This window comes from Lepidochelys kempii, chromosome 7 (genome assembly GCF_965140285.1).
Source record: "Lepidochelys kempii isolate rLepKem1 chromosome 7, rLepKem1.hap1, whole genome shotgun sequence".
In the NCBI taxonomy this organism is placed as follows: domain Eukaryota; kingdom Metazoa; phylum Chordata; order Testudines; family Cheloniidae; genus Lepidochelys; species Lepidochelys kempii.
The window spans coordinates 57,469,464-57,494,232 of record NC_136386.1 but is presented as its reverse complement, the minus strand read 5'-3'; the positions used below and the strand labels follow the sequence as shown (position 1 = coordinate 57,494,232).

Below are 24,769 nucleotides of genomic sequence, written 5' to 3'. Positions count from 1 at the left end.
TTGTCTCCTCATAGAAGATAAACTACAATCCTACACCTAATTCAGCTTTCCTTGTATATGAACCTACAGAAATGGATACTATTTTATTTGCATTTTAAATGTAGGATTTATAGGAAACAGCATAAAAATGAGTGTCTGTGCGTCCGTTATTGCAAAGAGTAAAATTATTTTCTTTTCAGCATCCCCCACCAAAAAAAGTACTGTCATCTTAAGAAGAATGAAAAATATTTCTGACTCTGTAGGAGTCAAGTTAGATCATTTGTTGGAAAAGAACATTTTGTAACAAATGATCTATCAGTTTATCAAAGTAATTGGAAATCACCCCCTGAAGGCAGACAAAACCATGACAAATTCAGACAATAAAGACTGTGTAATCAGAAATGTTAAGCTGAAAACTGTTTTACTGCAGAAGGACTCACTGGTTTTTGCCAGCTTGTTTTTGTGTTTGCTTTTGCTCATGCTGCAGACTTTAAATGTGACCAATTATTAAATAGCCAGCTGAAGAAAAGGGATTTGTTGCTCTATCATGTGAACGTGTCTCCTTCATAGGTGACTTTGACAGATTTCAAATGGGCACTGCGCTAATGTCATTTCATGCCTTTTTTTCTGGCTGACGTACAAATTTGTTGGCAGCTTCTAATGTTGAAGGGATAGAAGCAACTCCTCCCATAACCTGATGGGGACATTACTTGTAGTTCATAGTTTATTTTTTAAAAAATTGTGACAGTTGCTCCAAAATGTGAGCTCTGCTTCAGAACTGTGCACTAGGCCCTGTGGCAACAGCAAACATACCGACTGGCTCTTTTGTGACCTGTTCATGCCCTGTTGTGTTCTCAACTCTTGCTAGGTGTGTTGACTGCAGTGTTATGATATTAAGAGCTTGATTCTATTCTCATATGTGCATCAGACATAATTGTTGACTAAATTCCAGTTTGAGGGTCAAAGTCTTTCCTCAGATACACTTGTGCAGTCTCAGTGTGCACGGGTTGTAAATCTATGGGCCAAATTCTGCCCTCGCAGTCTATCTTGGTGATGCAGAAATCAGAAGTCAGCTTGACTTTCAGTTTGCTGGGTGAGTTTACAGGGATGGCAGCTAGGAAAACCCATATTGTCGATATCCAGAGTCATTGAGATGATATGTCATTTTATCACTTTTTTTAGTGAATAACTGCTCACGAAAGTGTGACATCTCTGCTCAACCCAGTTTTACTGGTATTTGTGTCTTTACTGTTCCAAACCATTCTGCTGTATCATAATATTTTGCAGCTTATATTTTTCAAAATATTAGGCAGATCTTACAAGACATTTGATTAATGTTGATAACCATTCTTCCTGCTCTTAAACAATGTAGTATTAAAATTACGCACACCTGGGCAAGATCACTTTAAAAACTAAATTATGGAAGTTGTATCTTGCTGCAGTTTATCACAGACATTGTGCAGTGTTCCATAACAAGAGCTCTGTGGAGGTGGTGAGTTTGGGGTCCTATAGTGTCATAACTGGATATCATGAATAGTTGATGCCAGGTGTATCCTCCTCGGTCACTTACTGTCTCTTCCAATTGACTTAGTGTACTCTAGGTTATCAAGCAAACATTACTAAGAACTCCTATTGTATTACACTATTCTATATCCTCACTTTTAAGTATTATAATATACAAGTAAATGGAGTATTGAGCATACAGACATTAGAATTACCAGGTGTAATTTTGATGTATTTCGTATCTGTTATTTTACTGAAACTGCGAAGAAATGGCTCTTATGAATTATAAAATATTTGAGGCTTTTATCACCAAAAAAGGAAAATTTCTCTTCACTGTTACATGCAGGTGTTGTATTTTTCTGTTATCCTTTATACAAAGGTCAATAGAAACTACTTATGATCTGCTTCAAATATTTGAAGTGTTAGGATTAAGCAAATTAAGAACAAATGTTATGTAAACTACAACATAATATAAAGTTTTTTGTTTGGTGATATTATTGTAGGCCAAAAATGTATAGTAAGGAAAAGATCCATTTCTTACAAATTGCCTGTAGCTGGCAAACTTGCTACTTTTTGTCAGCTTAAGATCATTGTGCTTCTATCTGTTTAAATTGCAAAATACTCTCTCTCTCTCTCTCTCTCTATATATATCTATCTATCTATCTATCTATCTATATATATATATATATATATATATATATATATATATATATATATATATATATATATATATATATATATATATATATATATATAAAAAAGCTAATCATTAGGAAGTTCATGTGGAGCTCTAATTACTAGTCACTTAGTAACTTCTCATCCATCAAGATCTACAAAGATTGAGAATGCTTATGCACACTAACCCTCTGTTGTTCCTCTTTGTGGCCATAGTGAGTCTTACACACATTGTGCCAAAATTTGCCTTCATTTACGAACATGCACACTTATCGTGTACTCATGGCTGAAACTGAGGGCTGAATTTGACTATGAAGCAGGATGATTTAAAATCATCATTTAAAAAAATAATTTTTACTCATTTCCATGCTGCTAGTTCTTTATTTCCTGTTCTGTAGTCTTAAATTGCTAAAGTGAATGTTTTGTAGCTTCCTAATTGCAAGTAGAATTTCAGATTTTACTACTTTTTCCTATTAAAAAGTTTCACACTCAAAGTGTTGCTGTATGCAGACAGAGACTAAGTCCGTGGCTTCATTAACAGCTTGACCATCATAAACTTAGACACCAAATTGATAAGCAAATAGACCATGCTGTATTGCTAATCAGTATCACCTTCCTATACAGTATATTGAACTTCCTCAGGTGAAGAAAGCTGAAATGTTTCAGCAGCTGATAGTCTTCCTTCAGGATTTGCAGTTTGAAGTTCATGGCCCTTGTGTTCCTACGTCTCTTAGATGTTTTTGAAAATTGCACCCATAGGCCCCTGTTTTTGCAAACTTTGGCCTGTGTGCAAAAAAAAAAAAAGAAACAATAATTGTTAATGTATTGAAAGTCTAAGTAACATTACATTGTTAGCACAAAACAAAATGGAATAAGAGATTTTATGTCATAAAGAGAAGAATATTTTATTAAATACAGTTTTAGCCCCTGATGCGCCAAATACTCATGTTCATGCTTAACTTATAGTGGTCCCACTGACCATGGGACTAAAATTAGTAAGTACCTGCGTAAGTGTTTTCAGGATAAGGGTCTCAACTTTTAGTGTTTTGTGGTTTGCTTATAGCAGTTCTGTAAAATTTAAAAAAGACTCTCCCAATAGTAGCATTTTAAAACAGTGTTTATAATTTATAATGAATTTAAATTATAATCTAAAGTTGCAGTATCGCATATTTTCAAACAGAGCCTCAGCCCGATTTTAAATCGGATTTAAATCACTTGATCCTGCCAAGGAGTAATTGCACCTCTCTTTACTCTATCAGTTGTATACAAGAACAGCATCCTCTTCCATATTTCTTCTGTCAGAGCACAACTCAATTTTCAGTGTCTTAGTGGATGAAGGGAAGTGTACATACTATAATGTAATTTTAGTGTTCGGCTATGAAGAGCCATTTGGATAAACATAATTCATTCATAAGGCCAAGTAACTCTTTCTCAGTGTGTTAATTGTCCTCTGAAGGAATCTTACTAGTGCCAGCAGGAGCGCAAACCATACAATGGGTATGATTTTTCCGTTTCCACCTTACTAGGCCACTAAGAAAGGAATATGTATAGGAGCAACAGAGATGCAAAAGCTAAGGATTCTCCACTGCTGTGTTTTGGGAGGTATTTGCGTGCATTAGGGAGTGCTAGCTTTTTGCGTCCAGTGCAATGACCCTTGTACCTCAACACGAAGGTTAGTGTTTACACCTCTCCTGCAGGCAGGCAGTCTGTGACTTCCATATAGTTTCATTCTACTTACATTATTTGTAGAAAGTTTTTAATGAAGTCTTAAAATGTATTGTACTTTGTGTGAGTCATTTGGACAGAATTGCTTCCACCTGACACTTTGTTAATTTTCAAAGGCCCAGCAGACAGACCAACACCCTAACTGTGATTTGTGCCTTTGACCTCTCAGTCTTAAATAACTTGCCGATTAAAAATATTTTTCCTTTCAAACCTGAGTCTGGTTGTGAGTCTACCCAAGAAATCAAGACTAGAAATTGTCACCCTCCTTTTAGGAGGGTATAAAGGGTCATTACTGAGCTCTGCACAGTTTGCTTTAAATGAGTGCCAACGAGTAAGTGAGTTGTCCATATGCGTGGAGGGAAAACAAAGTTAGCCATGAAGTGAAACACATGACTTCCTGTAATTTCCAGTGCAAAACACAGACCTCATCTACACTGCTGCTCTTCAGCATTTCAACCCTGTTTCCTTCAAATAATATGCTGTCATGTCAAATTTATCCTAAAATGTTGGTGTGGTTTAATAACGAGCTTTACCAGACATAAGACTAGTAAAGTGTTTCTGTAGTTTAAAATACAGACCTTTGAGTGTTTGAAGTGCAAATTTTGCACAGCCGTGGATACTGCACCAGAATCTGAAAGTTAAGATTTTACAGACACAGAAGTAAAAATACTGCAAACTGGTGGAGCCTGGTCTAATTGTATGGGTGTGCTTCCCTGAGTTGCAATACACCTCAACTTGCTGTATAGACAAACCCTAACTATGGGTGGTAGCTCTTTAGACTAAAGTTGTAGCCCTCGCAATGTATTTAAATGCGTGGATAATGTCTGGCAAGTGGTGTGGCTGGAAAAGTCAACTATTTTTTAGTCTCTCTGAAGAAGATTCTACAGTAATGTTATACTAATTGACTGATTTTTAATGTTGTCTTTTTGAAGGTATTCCTGTCTCTCAGCAGCACTTAATTTGGAATAATGTGGAGTTGGAGGATGACTATTGCTTGAATGATTACAAGTGAGTGTAAGATAAAACTAAAACAAACTGTTCCAAATATAACTATTACTATTGGGAACTGAGAGTACTACAAAACTTCACCTTTTTTGTTGACTATTCGCAGCATTTCAGAAGGTTGCACTTTGAAGCTGGTACTGGCTATGCGAGGTGGGCCTATTAACACTAGAAGAGGTAGGTGCAAGTTTTGTGTTGGTTTCATGTGAAGCATCAAGACAGTCTAATAAAGACTCTTACACAAGTACTCGTAACTCTAGACCATTGTACTTTAGCCAAGCTTTTTGGCTGAATGGACTTTGATTGTAAAGGAATTGGAAGATCTTTGAGGAATATGTAAGGGTCTGTTCACCCATCTTTCGTTTGTCATATTTTTGTGGTTTTAAGAGCCATTAGCCCAAAACCATTAGCCTAAAGGAAACTCTTGATGTGAAGTTGGATTAGATGTTGAAAAGTGAATATTGTTATAAAACTATTGACATGGCTGCCTTACATATCTTGAACTGCAGTATAAATTTAATGATACAATAAAGTACTAATCTATAAATTTAATTAGAAATATTGGAATAGATATGTACCCGTGATGGTGGGATTTCCAAAGGAGACTTATGGAGTTGGATGCCCATTGAAATCCCCAAATTCCTAACTAACATTGAAAAATCTCAGCTAGCATGGCTAAGTTACCATTCTGTTGGAATGTCTAAATTCTGCATATCCTAATTGTGTAATGTGAAAATATATTATCCGTTGGTAAAGGGACACATCTTAAAAATCATGCTTGCCTAAAAATGTATTTTCTGGTGTTTATAACACTAAGATTATTATTAGTAAAGTTATTAGAATATAATTACCGTATATACTCGTTCATAAGTTGAATTTTTTTAGTAAAAAAGGGAAGCACCAGAGAAGGGGGTCGGCTTATGAACGGGTATAGAGCGGGAGAGGTGGGACACAGCCCCTCCCCCCAACAGAGGGACCGAGGAGAGGCAGCTCAGCCAGCAGAGCCAGAAGGGAAGAGGCAGGGCCAGTCTCTCTCTGCTTCTGACCATGCTGCTCTCCCCCCAGCCTTCGAAGCAGCTACATCTCCAGCTGCAGCTGTGCCACTCGGCCCCGGCCCCCAGAGCAGGCTGTGGCCGTGCTACCTGGTCCAGCCTGCTGGACCGCGCTGCGGCTGCACTGCCCAGCCTGTCGGGGCAGCTCCAGCCAGGCCAGAGACATCCTCCCCGGCCCTCCCCAGATAAGGTGGGAAGGGATGGGATGGGGCGAGTGTGGGAGTCCTGGGCTTGGGGTGGGGTCATGTGGGGGGTGGTCATGGGGGTTACTCCCCTGGCCCGCAGCTTCTCTCCCCCCCCCCCCCCAAAAAAAAAAAAAAATTCCCCACCAGCTGCTGTCCCGGCCTGTCAGGGTAAGCAGCTGGTGTGCCGGGACACTTTGTTAACTTAGGTTTACCTCTGTGCCTGCGGACGCTCGAGGTAAACAAACCATTTCGACCTGCCAGCGGCTTATCCTGATGGCCTTGGAGCCAAAGTTTGGTGACCCTTGAATTATAGGGTCGGCTTATGAATGGGTCATAAAAATTTTCCATTTTTATTTATCCATCGGGGGGGGACTTATAAACAAACCAACTTATTATCGAGTATTTACGGACTTTAACTTTTTTCATTTAGCACACTTGTGTATAGTCTGTCAAACTTGGGGACATGGGTGCTACATGTTACTAACTCATTTTATAAAACTGGCTATATTTCAAGTCGGTAACCCTTTTTTTTTTTTTTTTTAAAAGGGGGCGGGGGGACAGGATGGGACGAGAAGATAGTATCATGAGTCCAGAGCTATTTGGTGCGTACAGATTATGGGAGCCTTTGCTTCAATACATGTCATGCTTTGAGATCACATTAGCTTCCCTCTGAAGAGGTTTGTTTTTTCTTTCCTTCCAAATTAGTCAGAGCCCTGAGATTTGATTGTTTCTATTATCTTCATTGCTTACTTCAGTGGCAGTTCTTCCTCAACCTAACATAAGTTAACCCTTTGTTTTATTATCCACTTTTCAGGGTGAGATACATTGCGCAGAACTTTAGAGGAGTCATCCTAATAAAGTCCATCCTTGGCTAATAATATGAAGTTCTGTAGTGCATCCCTAGTCATGAAGGAAGAGTAGAGCAGTAATTTTGGCAACACATGGCCTTGCCAGCTTCTGCATTTCACATGACCCAACACATCATCTATTTGCTCGTAAACTGTTCTCAATTTTTAATAGTCTAGTGAAAAGGGAAGCAAAAAAGGAGGATATTAAATTTAATTGGTGAGAATGGGTTTTGAAGAGGGCAGCAAAGTGGAGCTACCGATTTCAAATAGTTGCATGAATGGACTGCACTTTGAATGCTGATGAAAATACGTGTACAGGACTGCCTCTATACTGATTCTGAACTAGAAATGTGATAGATTGATTCAGGGGTCGGCACCACCATGTTGTGTGACGGACACTTGACAAATTACCGTACTTAGCGACGGACTTTGTGGGGGCTTATGTCATTCAGTCATTCAATTTTTTGAAAATTTACCAGAAATCTCAACATTTTTGTCACAGACATGTTGCTGACCCGTGGACTGATTTGTTTTTGCTTTTTAATTTTCAAACTTTTTGAACCTTGCAATTTTTAGGTGACTCTTATCCAATGAAATGACAGCTGGGGTTCAAGGTGGGAAAACAGTTCATGCTTGCAAAGCATATATACTAGGACACCCAGATCTTTTTGCACACTCCCCCTTCAGCAATATTCTGAAATAGCTTTGAGGTTGAAGAGCAACGTAGTTTGAGCATGAGAATTAATGCACCAAACATCTTCTTATGACTTCAGAATCTCTATGCCCCTTGAAAGCAGCTCTAAAACTGCAGCAGTGGTTACCTAAGCATGTCATCCTGATGCCTGTTTTGCTTATTACTACATACAGATGGGGCAGCAGCCTCGCCTGGGATAGGTAAAGCATTGTTCTGTGATAAAACCCACAGAGGCATGAAAGCTGAAAGTGAGGAAATCCCTTTGCTATTTTCACTTGTAAAGCACACTGTAGAAGAGAACTTCTACACTTACTGTAGGGGATTCACATCTAATCAGGCTTATATGAGTTCAACTTTCAAAGGCAATTAAAAATAATCTGCCTGACACTTAGAGCTTTCATATAATGAAACTTTAATTGCAATGTCACTGTAAGTACAATCTACCATACATAACTGTAAAAATGCCTTGTTTTACAAAACTCTGCTCTAGTCTTGTCACTGAGTGCTTGTAGGTTGAGTTATTTTCATAGAATTACATTAGTTTTTATTTCCAAAGGTGCTCCTTGCTCTAATCATACTCTGGCAAAACTGAAGGTAGAATGGTTCCCGTCCTTCTAAATAAACTGTAAAGCAGTTTGTTGTAAACATCAGTCACTTCACAGGCTTCTGCTAGAATTCCCCCCAAACTAATCTCTTTGCCAGAAAAAATATTCGGCTCAATATACTTAAAACACAGTGAGCTCTGCTGGGATTATTTTCTCTAATTCAGACTCGAGTAATCAAATCTAACCTCACTCTTTTTTTCCTCATTTTAGAATGGGAAAATTAATCAAGGTTTAAAACACGAAAGTGGGTCTAACTTCATTGATCTTTGTATCTCTGCTCACTTTTAAATGAGATTTAAATATTTTAGGAAAAAAGAACAGGAGTACTTGTGGCACCTTAGAGACTAACAAATTTATTTGAGCATAAGCTTTCGTGAGCTACAGCTCACTTCATCGGATGCTCACAAAAGCTTATGCTCAAATAAATTTGTTAGTCTCTAAGGTGCCACAAGTACTCCTGTTCTTTTTGTGAATACAGACTAACACGGCTGCTACTCTGAAATATTTTAGGGGGAACTTTATATTTAAGGTTTTCCTATCAGTTTCTCTAGGTGGTGGTGCTAGTTTAATTTATTTTACTTATAAATCTAGTTAGTAGAATTCTCCACCCTTAACCAGCTAACTTTGTTTCTCCTCTGTCTTTCTATCCCATCCTTGGACATCTGATGGCCCCTCTGTGTGTGGTCTGCCTTTTCCTTTTGTGTCCTGCTCCCCATCTATGCATGTACTGCAGTGTTGGGGAAGAGGTGTGCTTTCTGTCCTAAGACACCAGTGTGTACGGAACTTCTCTCTTCTGCTGTTGTAGGCTGATAGGGAGAGGAAAGGTCTGATGCCAAATCTTCAATAACTAAGCAGGATCCCATGGTCTGCTCATTTATCTCATTCCACATCTCTTTCCCATATGTGAAACTCTGCTTGGAGCTGGTGGTGTGGGGGTCTGCTTCAATAAAAGGAGTCAACAAAGGGAGAGGGCTAGTAATGGAAAGGGCGGAGAACCAGACAGATGAATAGGGGATAATAACAAACACCTTTATTTTTAGGCTGTGCTTTTTACCATTCCAGTCAACTGTTTCTGGCACCTGAGCTTTAAAAATAACCCTACCTCTAAGCTGTCTCCAAATACACACAATGATGTAGTCAAAGCATTCGTGCCATAGCTTTCCTAAACGTTGTAGCAGGTGCTACTGGACTTCTTGTGACTATAATTCCCTTTAAAAAGAGCAGTGAGTGAGGCATTGAGTGACTGCAAAGTGTCTGTGATGTGGATTTTAATGTCTCTGACAGGAGGAATGGAGGTGCTTGTGAAGCTGGGTGATAAAACCCTGTCTCAGATAGCTAGAGGCTCATAGCTGTCATTTAGACTGGTCAAGTCAGGGAGGCTCCATTGGCTCCTCTGGGCTAACCGTCACCAGTCACTGAAGCCCCCTGAGATATAAACATAGGAGAACTTGAGGGAACTTGAGCCAGGTACTAGAGTGCTTCAGACTCTTGAATGCACTCCCACGAATGACTTGGAACCACTGGGACTACATCTATACAGGTGTTTTATGTTTGAGTGCTGTCTGAAAAAACTAATTTTAGGTTCAACACTTCAAGTTGTACAGATTACTGTTTTTCTTCCTGAAGACTGTTCCATCAGTGACATTTTCAGACCATCACTGTAGATTTCTTTAAACACAGTATGCAGGCTGAGGTATTCTAGCTCAGCCTCTTTGAGGGATTAGACTTCAAAGTTGAAATAGACTGTTTTTCATTCTGTTTTCTCCTTATAGTTCCTGTGGAAGACCCTATTAGGGAAATGGCTGAATACATGGACCCCAGTCGAGATGAGGTCTGGGAGAAGGGGCCATCCAACAAACAAGTTACCTTCTTGGTGTACCGGGAAGGAGATCAGTTGAATTTCTTCCGTGTTGTAGACAGGGGGGATGGTACTTTAACACCATTATCTGAATCTTTAAGGTAAAAAGTGGGTTTTGATTTCGATGCCTGGTTTCAGAGGGGGGAAAGCTGTACAACTTTTCAGCTGTTATTCCTTAACTTGTGTCCAAAGAATATTTAGACTGTCACAAGCATTACTATTACTGACCAGATTTGCAGATGACATAAAAGCTGGGAGATGGGGGCATTGCAAACGCTTTGGAGGATAGAGCTAAAATTCAAAGGGATCTTGATAAATCGGAGAACTGAGCTGTAGACAACAAATTAAAATTAAACAAAGACAAGGTGCTACGCTTTGGGAATTAAAACCAAATGCACAGACACTGAATAGAGGATAACTGGCTTGGCAGCAGCACTGCTGAGAAGGATCTGGGAGTTGTGGTGGATCACATGAGTCAGCAATGTGATGCTGTGACAAAAAAAGCAAATGCAGTTTTGGGATTCATTAACTGTGGCATAGCTTGCAAGTCACAGGAGGTGATAGTACCGCTCTACTCGGCGCTGGTTAGGCTTCAGCTGGAGTACTGTGTCCAGTTTTGGTCACCAGTGTATAGAAAGGATGTAGAGAAACTGGAAAGGATCCAGAGGCAAGCAACAAAGATGATCAAAGGGATGGAATGCAAGCCATGTGAGCAAAGATTGAAGGAACTGGGTATGTTTAGTTTGGAAAAGAGGAGACTAAGGGGGGGACATAATAGCAGTCTTCAGATATTTGAAAGGATGCCATAAAAAGATGGAGAAAAGTTGGTTTTTGTTGTCACAGAGGGCAGGACTAGAGGCAATGGGTCCTAACTACAGCACAGCAGATATAGGTTGAATCTCAGGAAAAGCTTCCTAACTAAGAACAGTAGGACAATGGAACAGACTGCCTAGGGGAGTCGTTGAAGCTCCTTCACTGGAGGTTTTTGAAAGGATGTTGGATAGCTGTCTGTCTTGGATTGTTTAGACAGGATAAATCCTGCATCTTGGCTAGACTGATAACCCTTGTGGTCCCTTCTAACTCCATGGTTCTACGATTAGTATTTAAATATATAAAATAGTGTTTAAGTAGAAAGACTACAGAGGATGTAAGTAATGCTGACTAATATTCTCTCTGTTTCTCAATACAAAGTGAAACAAAGCTGACTTGGCCTCTGAGAGCAATCCAGAATTTCCATCTCTGATGAGAGCAAACTTGGAAACAGATACAAAAGAAATGTTGCTTCAGTACTTTTTGCCATCCATATAAAGTTGCATGTGTAGTTTTATAAACATTCACTCCCCTCACAGCCCAAACTTTTCTTCCTTACCTATTCTGCAGTGAAGTCATAGTCACGTGTAGAAGTCAGATTGGCAGCTGGAAGTGGTAGGATCCTATCCAAGTTTTGCCTTCGATACCCAAGCAGCTGGATTTTTTGCTGAAATGATCAGTATTGAAATAGTGCTGTTGACAGCTACAGTGATAAGTTTTGTTTAGATGAACGCTGTTGAGGCATCAGGTCCATCACAGGTGGCCAGCTGTGCTAGAACTTAGAGACCATCAGCACCAAAGCTACAAGTCTCTATCACCTTAACTGGAAAATTAACTTTACTAGCTGACATTCAGTAGTAGGCTGCTACCAGTGCAGAGGCCAGCACCTTGAGACATGATGACATGCACTACATCAGTGTAATACATAATGACAAAATCTTAACTTTTGTTCAAGCTTAATAGTATCACAGAATTTAGGAATCTGTTAATAAAACATTCTCAATTCTTTAAAATCTTCTGGTAGCTGAGTTAAAAGTTCAGCTGTCTGTTCTGCTTCCATTTGTGATTGCATGTCAGTTGGCAAAATCAAGGGTGGTTCTTCGAGAGCTTGCTCATGACCATTCCGTTGTAGGTGTGTGTGCTCGCCATGTGCACTGGTGCCAGAAGTTTTTCCTTCACTGGTATCCGTAGGTGCCTGACTCTGGCACCCTCTGGACTGGCGTGCATACGCGCCGGTATAAGGGATGCCACCGGCTCTCCCCTCCCTCAGTTCCTTCCTACCGCCAGTGATGGTGCTTTGGCAAGCTTTCCTAATTTGTTGTGTATAGATGTTTAAAGTTGTATAGTTAATAGTTCTCTTAGTGTTAAATTAGAAATAGTTAATTAATCCCGTACGGGACTCAGCCTAGGGATGGGGCATGCCCCGGTCCCTGGGCTTCAAATCTTGTGACTGTTGCAAAAAACCCATGCCAGTCAATGATTCCCATAGAAGCTGCCTGAAATGTTTAGGGGAAACCCACGCGAGCGACAGTTGTTGCATTTGCAAGAGCTTTAGGCCACGGACCAAAAAGGAGCAGAACATTCGTCTCCAAGTGCTCCTTATGGAGTCGGCCCTCACACTGGCCTCGGAGCCGACGAGATCGGATTCTGCTCCAAGTGCTGTAGCTTCAGTGCGGCGTGCACCGCCGGCAGCAACTGGCACTGATCCCCATCCCCGGTACTGGCTAAAAAGCAAAGAAAGGCCAGGAGGGGGCTTTCTCCTACATCCTATGAAGGGAAGGAGAGAGTCAGAGGAGAGCAAAGACCCATGCTGGGTAACTCTTCCTCTCTGGATGGTGGCCAGGCTTTGACTTCTGCTGAGCTGTTGAGCCCGCTTCAGGACCCGCCAACCACCCCGAAGGCCTTTCAGACCGCGAAGGACATATTGTCTCTTCTAGTGCCACCTGCGCTGGCTGCTGAGATGCTCTGTTCAAAGAGTAAGCCTGCCTTAGGACCTTTCCAGTGGTCTCCATCAGTGTGGCACCACTCTTTGCTGCAGGGGGTGCCCCGTCAGCACTTTCCTGAACAGTGCCACCAGCTCCTGGACGCAGGTCGGCTTACCTGTCAGAGTTCCTGGCGTTAGTCCATGGACTCCAGGCAGTGTTCCGCAGGTTCTAGGCATCGATCACCAGCGGTCTCCCAGCTCATGGCACCATTCCGGAGGGTTGAGACTCCAGTCCTCGGAGCCCCATCACCGATCACCAGTACGGTTCACCGTGGGCACGTCAACGGTCTCCGACAAATTGGTTTTCTCACTCCCGATTTACAGCGTGGCACCGCTCTCTGAACGTGAGGCGTCAGTTGCCAGGGTATCATTGCCAATCCACCAAACGCTGCTGCCGGGGACGCAACACCGAGAGCTATCACCCCTGTACAGGTCCTCAGTGGAGGTCCGCTGCCAGAGCTGACGGGATTAGGGTGGGTAGGCTGCCTCTATACTGTCCTGGGCCCCCAGACAAGTCTCTTCCTCTTTGGGCCTCTGACAGCAAGGAGGAGACCCTGTTCATAAGCCAGGGCCACACACTGGAGGCATTGGCATTCCCCGCTGAGCCACCAGTGGCAGCATGGCCCTAGGGCCAGTGGCCCGAACCCTGGCATCTATAGAACCCCTGGGGGTTTCCCCACCCGTCACAGGGGCGTAGGTCATTCTTGGGGGCATCTGAAAGATGGTCAGCGACAGTCTCCTGCCTGCCCGCTGACTCTGACGCAGAGTCAGAACAGGCTCTCTAGGGCTAGCCGGCCTCGGCCGAGGATCCCCTAGCAGAAGTGGCAGAGTTGGCAAACCTGCCTCCTCCTCATCTTTGCCTAATGAAATGATAGCGGGGCCTACCAGGAGCTTTTGAAGAGGGTTGCGTCAAACGTGGGGCTGGAAGTTGAGGAACTGGCAGAACCCTTGGCCTCCCTGTTGGATGTGCTAAGGGCAGCAGCTCCCTCCAAGGTGGCATTGCTGGTGAACGAGGGAGTGGTGAAAATTACTAAGGCCTTGTGGCAGACACCCTCCTCCCTGTCCCCCATCTCCAAGTGGGTGGAAAGAAAATACTACATCCCCATTAAGTGGTATGAATATCTTTATACCCACCCTGCCCCAAGCTCACTGGTTGTGTTGGCAGCCCATGAGCGCGCTAGACAAGGCCAACTGGGATTGCCACCTAACAACAAGGAGGCAAAGAGGCTCGATCTCTTCGGTAGAAAAATTTATTCTACATCCAGCCTCCAGCTGAGAGTGGTCAACCATCAGGCCTTACTTGGCCATTATGATTTTAATATTGGGCAGTCCATGCCCAAGTTTATGGATTCACTGCCAGAGGAACCCAGGAAGGAATTCATGGCTATCCTCAATGAGGGCAAAGCTGTGGCCAGGGCAGCCCTCCAAGCAGCGTCAGTTGTGGCAGACTCTGCAGCCCAGAACATGGCTTTGGCCATTTCTATGAGGTGGGCGTCCTGGTTGCAGTCATCAGGTCTATCAGTGGAGGTTCAACAATCCATCCAGGACTTCCCATTCGATGGCCTGGCACTGTTTTCGGAACAAAGTAAATTACATGGCCTGAAAAACTTCAGGGCTACCTTGCGCTCCCTGGGCCTTCACACGCCGGGCTGGTGAGGAAGCAGTTTAAGCCGCAACAGCCCCACAGGTTCGGGAGCCGACCTTGATCAGAGCACTTCCGCAAGAAGGGCAAAGGCTATAAGCGCAGGCAAGGCCGTCAGCCGGCATCCTCTGCTCACTCAAGCTCCACCCGTAACCAGCTGGGTAACAAGCAGGCATTTTGAGAGTACGCTTGAGGGCGATGTTCCAGCCTGTGTCCTGGATCCCGCTCCCCTGTTGTTTTCCAACTGTTTGTCCCCTTTCCTCCCTGCCTAGGTCTCTATAACATCGGACCATGGGTCCTCAGCACAGTAAAGGGGAATATACCCTCCAGTTTATTTTTATTCCACCCTTCCTCCCCGTCCCTCTTCAGGGAACCTTCTCATGAGCATCTGCTCACTCAGGAGGTGCAGGGCCTTCTGCAGGTGGGAGCCATGGAGGAAGTCCCTCTGCACTTGAGAGGGAAAGAGTTTTACTCTTTTTTTTTTTTTTTATCCTAAAAGCCAAGGTGAGTCTACACTCTATCCTCGACCTGTAGAGCCTCAACCAGTATCTCAAGAAGTTGAAGTTCTGCATGGTCTCCTTGGCCTCCATCATTCCTTCCCTGGATCCGGGAGACTGGTACACTGCCCTCAATCTGAAAGACACTTACTTTCACATCGATATTTCATGGACACACACAGTTACTACGTTTCGTAGTTGGGACTGCCCACTACCAATTCGCAGTGCTCCTTTTTGGCCTAACTACGGTGCCATGGGTGTTTAAGAAATGCATTTCGGTGGTGACAGCCTACTTCAGATGTTAGGGTATCCATATCTATCCATAAATCAACGACTGGCTCATCAAGGGCTGCTCCAGGGTCCAGGTCCAGTGCAGCGTCGAGACATTGCAAGCCACTTGTCAAGCTCTGTTGATAAACGAACAAAAATTAATGTTGATCCCGGTCAAATGGATAGAGTTTATTGGCATGGTGCTCGACTCTACCTGAGCCAGAGCGTTCCTGCCAGAGGCCAGGTTCAGGGCAATGTCAGATCTGATTACCAGTGTTAGAGAGCTTATTCCTTCACTCTCCCACTTCCCTGGTCCTTCTCGCATGAACAGAGAGCAACAATGTCCGAAGGTGCAAACAGTTCGATGTTTATTGGGGTGAACTTCCAGCAAGCTTAAATCCAAGTTCCTTTTTCCTTATTTTCGAATTCCAACTTACTTCCTGTTTGCCCCTAATTTATATAGTAATATTCTTAGCTATACCTTAACCAATACTTCTGAAATTTACCTAACCAATCCTAACGTATTGTAACACGATTAGCTAACTAATTATATCCCCCCACCTTAGTTTACACCCAGCAAAATTAATTATACAGCAGACAGAAACAATCACAGAACTAGACAGAGACCATGCAAATAAACAAAAGTGCTACAGGAGTTCGCGGATGTGATTGCAGAGCCATTGGCCATTTTCTTTGAAAACTCATGGCGATCGGGGGAAGTCCTGGACGACTGGAAAAAGGCTAATGTAGTGCCCATCTTTTAAAAAGGGAAGAAGGAGGATACTGGAAACTACAGGCCAGTCAGCCTCACCTTAGTCCCTGGAAAAATCATGGAACAGGTCCTCAAGGAATCAATTCTGAAGCACTTGGAGGAGAGGAAAGTGATCAGGAACAGTCAGCATGGATTCACCAAGGGCAAGTCATGCCTGACTAATCTAATTGCCTTCTGTGACGAGATAACTGGTTCTGTGGATGAAGGGAAAGCAGTGGACGTGGTGTTCCTTGATTTTAGCAAAGCTTTTGACACTGTCTCCCACAGTATTCTTGCCAGCAAGTTAAAGAAGTATGGGCTGGATGAGTGGACTATAAGGTGGATAGAAAGCTGGCTAGATTGTCGGGCTCAACGGGTAGTGATCAATGGCTCCATGTCTAGTTGGCAGCCGGTATCAAGTGGAGTGCCCGAAGGGTCGGTCCTGGGGCTGGTTTTGTTCAATATCTTCATAAATGATCTAGAGGATGGTGTGGATTGCACCTTCAGCAAGTTTGCAGATGACACTAAACTGGGAGGAGAGGTAGATACGCTGGAGGGTAGAGATAGGATACAGAGGGACCTAGACAAATTGGAGGATTGGGCCCAAAGAATTCTGATGAGGTTCAACAAGGACAAGTGCAGAGTCCTGCACTTAGGACAGAAGAATCCCATGCACCGCTACAGACTAGGGACCGAATGGCTCGGCAGCAGTTCTGCAGAAAAGGACCTCGGGGTTACAGTGGACGAGAAGCTGGATATGAGTCAACAGTGTGCCCTTCTTGCCAAGAAGGCCAATGGCATTTTGGGCTGTATAAGTAGGGGCATTGCCAGCAGATCGAGGGACGTGATCGTTCCCCTCTATTCGACATTGGTGAGGCCTCATCTGGAGTACTCTGTCCAGTTTTGGGCCCCACACTGCAAGAAGGATGTGGAAAAATTGGAGAGAGTCCAGCGGAGGGCAACAAAAATGACTTTCTGGCCGGGTGGTGCAGGGGTTGACGGGCAACACTGCCTCCATGTTCTATGTCAACAGGCAGAGGGAAGCTTGATTGTCAGCTCTGTGCCAGAAGGCCCTCCATCTGTGGGACTTCCGCATCTGGCATGCGATCCACTTGGAAGCCTTGTACCTCCCCGGCGTCAGGAAAATACTGGTGGATTGCCTCAGCAGGTCCTTCTCTCATCACAAGTGGTCCCTTCACTTGGAGGTTTTCAGAGTGCTCTTCTAGAAGTGGGGAGTTCCCTGAGTGGACTTGTTCATCACCAGACAGAACAGAGCGTCATCAGTTTTGTTCTCTCCAAGGCCTCAGCAGAGGCTCACTTATCTGATGCCTTTCTCCTGTCATGGGCAGGAGACCTGATGTATGTCTCCCCGCCAGTTCCGCTCATCAGCAAAGTCCTCCTAAAGATCAAGAGGGACAAGGCATGGTCATTATGATCACCCCAGCATGGCCTCCCCAGCATTGGTTCGGCATGCTCAATCACTTGGCCGTAGCAGCCCCGTGGCCACTTCCTAGCTGCCCGGACCTCCTCTTACAGGATCATGGTAGACTCCTGCACCTGAACTGAACCTCTCCAACTCACCGCTTGGATGCTGTGTGGCTGAATCCAGAGGAACAAGCCTACTGTAGTCAAGTACTGCAGGCGGTCTTGGAGAGCAGAAAGCCCTCCTCTGGAGCAACTTGCCTGGCAAAGTGGAAGCGTTTCTCCTGCGGGGCGTCGGGGCGGAATATCTCCCCAATCCAGTTGTCTCTGCAGTCCATCCTGGATTACCTGCTTCACTTGAAGCCCCAAGGTCTCACCTTCTCTTTAATCAAGGTGCACCTGACTGCCATATCGGCCTTGCATCCAGGGTAGATTGGTGTTCTTGCATGAGATGTTGATCAGGTTTCTGAAAGGCCTTAAAAGACACTTTCCACTGGTCCGGGACCCAGTTCCACAGCGGGACCTCAACCTGGTCCTCTCTTGGCTCACAGGTCCGCCCTTTGAGCCTATGGCTTCTTGTTCCCTTTCCTACTCGTTGTGGAAGGTTGAATTCCTTGTAGCTATTACCTTGGCGAGACGTGTCTCCAAAATTAAAGCCTTCATTTTGGAGCCCCCATACATGATATTCTACAAGGACCACGTCCAACTGTGGCCCCATCCAGCCTTCCTGCCAAAAGTGGTGTCACGCTTCCATGTCAACCAGGATATCTTCCTCCTGGTGTTCCATTCAAAGCCTCCCGTGACCAATGAGGAGAGGCGGCTGCACACTCTAGATGTCAGGCGTGCCCTGGCGTTGTACCTGGAGTACACCAAGCCCTTCCGCAGATTGACCCAGCTCTTTATTGCGATAGCTGATAGGATGAAGGGTCTTCCGGTGTCCTCTCAGAGGATTTTGAATTGGATCACCGCCTGCATCCGTATTTGTTACAAGTTGGCGCAGGTTGTGCCTTCACTGATAGTGAGGGCTCACTTGACTAGGGCTCGGGCGTCCCTATCCAGGACAACTGCAGGCCAATGTGGTCTTCAGTACTCACATTCATGGTGCATTACGCTATCACCCAGCAAGCCAGAGATGATGCTGGATTTGGCAGAGCTGTACTGCAATCGACACGTCCATGAACTCTGAACCCCCCTTCGATGATACTGCTTGGGAGTCAATGGAATGGACATGAGCAACACATCTCAAAGAACAACAGTTCTGAAAGGTAAACATCTTTTTCTAAATGAGTTTAAACTTTTTTGGGGGGAGGGGGCAATCTGTCAGCCTCCATTGATTCAGCCAACAGTTAGAAGTGGAATCACTACATGCCCAGCCAGAGCTTTCACCCCCCACCGCACCCTCAACCCTCTATCCTAGCCCTGAGCCCCTCCAACACCACAAACCCCTCATCTCCAGTCCCAGCCAGAGCCCTCATCCTCCAGCACTCCAACCCTCTGCCTTATCCCTGAGCTTCTCCAACACCCCAAACCCCCCATTCCCAGCCCCAGACAGAGCCCTCACCTCCTACACCCCTAATCTTGCCCTGAGCCCCTCCCACACCCCAAACCCCTCATCTCCAGACAGACCCTAACTGTCTGCCCCAACCCTGAGCCCCCTCCCACACCCCAAACCTCTCCTCCCCAGAGCAATTGATGCTGCCTGAGGCTGGTTTGGATTATGTGGCCTGTCCTTCTGGACCATTTTTTCCCACCCTTACATTAAAGGTAAAAGTTAGCACCTGCTAAACAGTAAACAAATAATGTAATTACATTATCTTTATGTTGAAGAGGAAGGTTGCTAAAGTCTTGGTGTAGGCCTCATTCACCACGCCTGGGGCCCGTGGGATTGGGGGCTTATTCAAACCCTACTTCAGGTAAGGATGAATTTTACAGCATGGAACTCATGAAGACTGATACTTAAAAGGACCCAGTCCGCTTGAAATCCATTAATTCAGACAAATTACTTAGAGGTAGTTTCAGGTACTTTCTCTCCCCAAATTCCCATCACAATTTGTGGTTTTCCAGACACTTTCCTCTTTTTAAAAAATGCCCCCACCCACCCCCGCTCCCAGTGGCTGGTGTGAGACCTGTTCCAACAGGAAAACCTACTACAGGAAAAGCAGTGAAAGAGACATGCTGTCAATTGCACAATGTAAAAAGCGGGGGAGGGTGGGGAGAGCTCTCAATTCTTTTGTTGTAGTTCTCGTAGGCCTTGCTTAGAACAGTTGTAGGTGAACAACAGGCAGACAGAAGTGACTTTTTTTAGTTATTTGCAAGGTTGAGAGGCTGGAAGGGTTCTTTAATGCATAATCTTTACTAGTAAAGGTATCAAATGTTTGTGGTTTCTCTCTACACACAGCTGTTCAGTTTCTAGTGCAGAAATACATGACTGTTACTCATATTCTAATTTAGGATTTGCCTTCCTATTCTTCCAAGAACTGTCCTTGATCTGTGCCTAGAGAGTCAACACAAATACTGGTTCTTCATTTAAGTGGAGCAGACTGACTCTGTAAACCATGGAAGATGACCGCTTTAATTTGTGATCATATGATTTAGACATATCTGGCTCGCGCAAATATAAAATTTGGCATGCTTTGTTATAATTATACCTGTTGGACCAGCGATAACTACTTCCTGGCTGTCATTCTTTCCATCTCTCTCTTGGAGAGAAAATACTTCCATTAAACTTGATAAGACACTTGTATGAATCAAAACCTATAAGCTTTTTAGTGTTCCCAGTGTATCACAGTTAAATGTTAGATGTATATTAATAGAATAATGCTTGCTAGAGGGAAAACAATCAGGTATAAGATTTAAAACAGATTGAGGTCCATATTCTACTTCCATTCTGTGTATTTGAGAAGATGGTGTGATGTTACATTATTTCCAGTGATCAGTCACATTGATTGGCAGGCTGTGTTAGACATATTTTGTCTTGTTAGGTTGAGTGGTATTAGTGTTTCCTTTTTCCAAATGAGATTCTTTAGAACCCTAACTGATCCTATTTGTTTTTCATTTTAAAAAACAGACATATATTGTCAAATCCACGTGGGTGACCCCTCCATTTCCATTTTTTGTGAAAGCACCCCTTGGGGTGGGTAGAAATTTGGACTTCCCTCCATGACAGTGTCTGGTTAATGGGAAAACTGATCAGCCTGTTGTCTGAGTCACACAATTTAACAGCTTTGGCCATGCCAGCAGGAGACGCTAATGGAACTGGATGTTGACTTTTAGGGGAAAATATATAGTGCGGTGCAAAACAACTGCATACAGTACAACAATTTCCCAGTAGCTTGCCTATATTCTAATCTCATTATCATTTCATGGTGTGAACATCCCATTTAAGGAATTCTTGTTTTCACCTAAGAAAATTACTTTTGAAATATTCTTTCATACAGTTCATATAATGCTTTGACAAACAGCTGGACTACTGGCTTTGACTTTCTAGTTGTGTGTGTGTGTGTACTCTACATTGATAGTTTTTGTTTTCTTTCTCTTTTCAGTGGTGGTTCAGTTTATAACTTATATGCAGATGATGACGAAGAATCAGAGGCATCTCCTTCTGGCCAACAGATTATTGAGAACTCGATTACTATGAATAAAATGAAGCTGCTGAAGGCAAAGATGGAGAACATGAATCTCAGTAAAAAGGTGAGGCTGTGATCTTAATACCCCCACGATAAAATGGTTCATGCCTTCCCAGTGCAGGTCTTTCTAGAGTGCTGATTAAATACATTCTGGTTGTGCTCTTGAATAATGTAGACATAAAGGGCATGTCTTTTATGCAAATAATAGTTTAATCTGGACCCACTGTCTCCGCGTTCAAAGAATTCAATGCTGTATCATGGATTGTATCACCTTTCAGTGCTTCACTGACATAAGGCTATTTAATACTTAAGTCTGCTGTTTTGTAGTAATGCTATAGTGTTTATAAGTACAGTCAATAAGCAAGTGGTGTCAGTCCCAGGATATGCAACACACAAGGTGGGTGAGGTAATATCTTTTATTGGACCAGCTTCCGTTGGTGGATTGGACAAGCTTTTGAGCTACACATGTGTAGCTTGAAAACTTGTCCTTCCACCAACAGAAAAGTTGATCCAATAAAAGATATTACCTCACCCACTTTTCTTCATCAGTAAGCAAGATAATTAGCTGCTGGAAAGTATTCATGCCTTTTTAATTAGCAAGAGTATGAACAAGAGACTGAGGCACTAGGCTGGGTTCAGTTCCCGCCTCTGCAGTAGAACTTAGGTAAGTCACTTTAGTCTCTGTGCATCAGTCTCCTGTCTGTAAAACAGGAATGAGAGTACTTTATCTTCTGTGCAGGATCAATCTCTTGCTATGTGTACGTACAGCCCCTAGTACAATGGGGACCTAGTCTAAGTTGGATTCTCTAGATGCTACTGTAACACAATTAATGTCTTTTTTCCTTTGAAATAGCCTAAGAAGACTGTCAAGGTGAAACCTCGTCCACCTATGACTCCTCGACCGTCTAGCAGTTCAGCAGCAGCTGCTCGTCACCGGTTTTTAAGAGTACTCCCCCACATTGGACAGTCCTGCCTACCTCCTCCTGGGAATTCGTATCCCTCGGAGTCTTCCCAGAATGCACTTTCAGCTTTGGCTACTTTGGCCACTGCTGGTAGAACAATGCCATCCATTACTAGTGACTTTCTTAAGGAAGATGACAATTGGGAGAGCACCTCCCGGTCTCAGTCAGTTAATAGCATTCGACTACCACCGAAAATATCTCGTGTCGAACTAGAAAATGCAAAACTTTCTACAAATAACTTCCTTCCCCCTGTCCCATCGCTACCTACAAATTCCAAAAAAGCTTTAGAAAATGTGACATCCACAAATGAGAACGATCCTGTCTTGAATCCACATCTAACAAACGTAGAACTGTGTGCAACAGAAGACAAGCTTCTACCTGAAACAGATGCTTTTGCTTTGTTAGCAGAAGCAAACACTGCTGAACAGTATAGTGAGTTATATGGAATAGGGAAGCTAAACCCTGAGCTTGGACTGTCTGAGGGGGGTGAGGAATCTAAGGCTGTAGAACAGCATAGCAAACCCATTACAAACCTCTTGAGCGCTACAACAATGGAGGCTGGGCTTCTCAACACTCGTGAACTAAGTCCTCCGAAGAACACACTCTTGTCACCTCTTCGATATTCAGCCCAAATGGCACATCACAGTTCTCTGAAACCACAGACACAACCCAAATGCTTTGAGGTCAGTAACTTGAGACCTGCTGCCTCCCCAAATCTGCTCCGATCTTTGGAGGTCCGTAATTTGGCAGACTCCTCTTTTCCAAGGACTACAAGATTTCGTGGTGTGAAGGTAGACTCGCCTGGCAAAAGACCTGATATCATTTCTAAAATAGAGGCTAGGGACATCACAGAGGTGGCAAACAAGGCATCCAAAGAACCTGTGGGTTCTGTAAATAACTTAGAATTTCTAGCTTCGCTGGCCCGAAGCACAAGCAGGGAAAGTTTACAGAATTCCTGCGGGACAGGCAGGTTTCGGACGTCTGGTATTGCACTACCTACGAACCTCCAGTGTTTTCAGGAAGAAAGCTTTAGGAAAGCCTCTCCCCCAGATGAAGCTGCTGAATACTTCCTAGTAAGTACCAGTATTGCCTGAACAATTGGGGTTTTCCTGTACAGTAGTCTCTAGTAAAGACTGCCAAAAAATGCCTATTTTTCAAGCTGGGGAACTATAAATCTCATCTCACGCCATCAATAGTTCAAACAGACGGTTTTTTAGATTTCTTTGGCACCTTGATTGTATGTTTAGCTAATGGGTTTCTAGAGGCAATTTCCCCACAGATGTACAGTAATGTTAAAGTACTTTTGGTTCAGAATGTAAACTCCTTTACTACTTGTAACTCTGTTGGCTAAATACTGTGTGTGTAGAAATGTCATTTGGCTCCTCCAGCTATTCATTAATTGTGAGCCATTTTAAAGGCTACCTTATAACTGCCACTGTACGTGCCTAACCACAGACCCTTAATATGCTGTACCACATTTCTAATATGCTGTATAAAGTATGGAAAGACCATTAAAATCAGTCATTTTTAAACAAGGTTTGTTCCAGTTAACTTGAACTTCATATACAAAATACTTCTCATAGCTCTCTTCATACGTATATTGACTGATACAACATGAGCTTCAGACAAGCTGATATGAAATTGCTTAATCTTTTATTTGTCTACCATCTGTCAGTAATTCCACTTAAAATATTCTTGTTTTTAGTCTGCCCATGGGCTTGGAATGAATGGAAATGTTGCAGCTTCAGGGAAAAGAGTAGGTAAGTAATGTGAATTTGTTTAAAGAGCTGAAGTTGACTGTTTAAGTCTCTTCCCAGTTATCAAACACAGAGCAAGAATTATACCTTTGTGTAGGGCATAAAGCTTTGAAACACTTTCTCTGTACTGGATTTTTACAGAATGGATTAAACCTGAATGTTTTGAGTTGTGCTTTCATACATGGATCTCATTCTGACCTTGGGTAGAATTTGGGACCCAGGAGAGTATTGCTGGCTCTGTCACTGCCCTGTTGGATGACCATGGGCAAGCCACTTCCCTCTCCGTGCCTCAGTTTCCCCATCAGTAAAATGGGGGTAATGATACTGCCCTTCTTTTTAAAGCACTTTCCATCAGCGCTATATAAGAGCGTGGACGTGGTGGTGTAGCTGTGTTTTAGCTGCATTGTTTTTGTTCACTGAGAGCCCAAGAGTGTTCTTCATCATTCACAAAAATACACACGTTCTCTACACTGAGGTTTATAATGTAAAGGGGATGATCCTGCAAACAATTATTTACCTATTAAAGTCAGTGGGACTACTCACATAGTGAAGAGTTTCAGAGTAGCAGCCGTTTTAGTCTGTATCTGTAAAATGAAAAGGAGTACTCGTGGCACCTTAGAGACTAACAAATTTATTAGAGCATAAGCTTTCGTGAGCTACAGCTCACTTCATCGGTTGCATCCACTGTAGCTCACGAAAGCTATGCTCTAATAAATTTGTTAGTCTCTAAGGTGCCACGAGTACTCCTTTTCTTTTCACATAGTGAAGTTACTCTTACGTGTGCAGGACTGGGTCCTGAAAGACCTTGCAATAGGAAACATGGAGCAGGTGAGGGCAGGGTGGGAGTTGAGGGTTACAGGTAAGGTCCTGAGTTTGGTTTATTATTAGAGCACACTACTTGTGTTAGTGGGGAGTTGTGAAT

General features: G+C 43.4%; 1 protein-coding gene across 6 annotated transcripts in view; it reads left to right on the top strand.

Annotated features, from left to right (window-relative positions):
* ZFAND4 (zinc finger AN1-type containing 4) overlaps positions 1–24,769 on the top strand; it is a 48,099-nt gene that overhangs the window by 11,543 nt on the left and 11,787 nt on the right. For 3 of the 6 annotated variants that reach the window (XM_073353015.2, XM_073353013.2, XM_073353012.2), the window contains 6 exons: positions 4,815–4,890; positions 4,994–5,061; positions 10,041–10,227; positions 21,045–21,192; positions 21,982–23,163; positions 23,796–23,850. In XM_073353015.2, coding sequence (XP_073209116.1) covers positions 5,031–5,061; positions 10,041–10,227; positions 21,045–21,192; positions 21,982–23,163; positions 23,796–23,850 — 1,603 coding nt within the window. In that variant the 5' untranslated portion in view covers positions 4,815–4,890; positions 4,994–5,030. Of the gene's footprint in view, positions 1–4,814; positions 4,891–4,990; positions 5,062–6,667; positions 6,799–10,040; positions 10,228–21,044; positions 21,193–21,981; positions 23,164–23,795; positions 23,851–24,769 lie in introns of those variants that run through there. The other 3 variants (XM_073353014.2, XM_073353017.2, XM_073353016.2) reach the window with 3 other exon arrangements.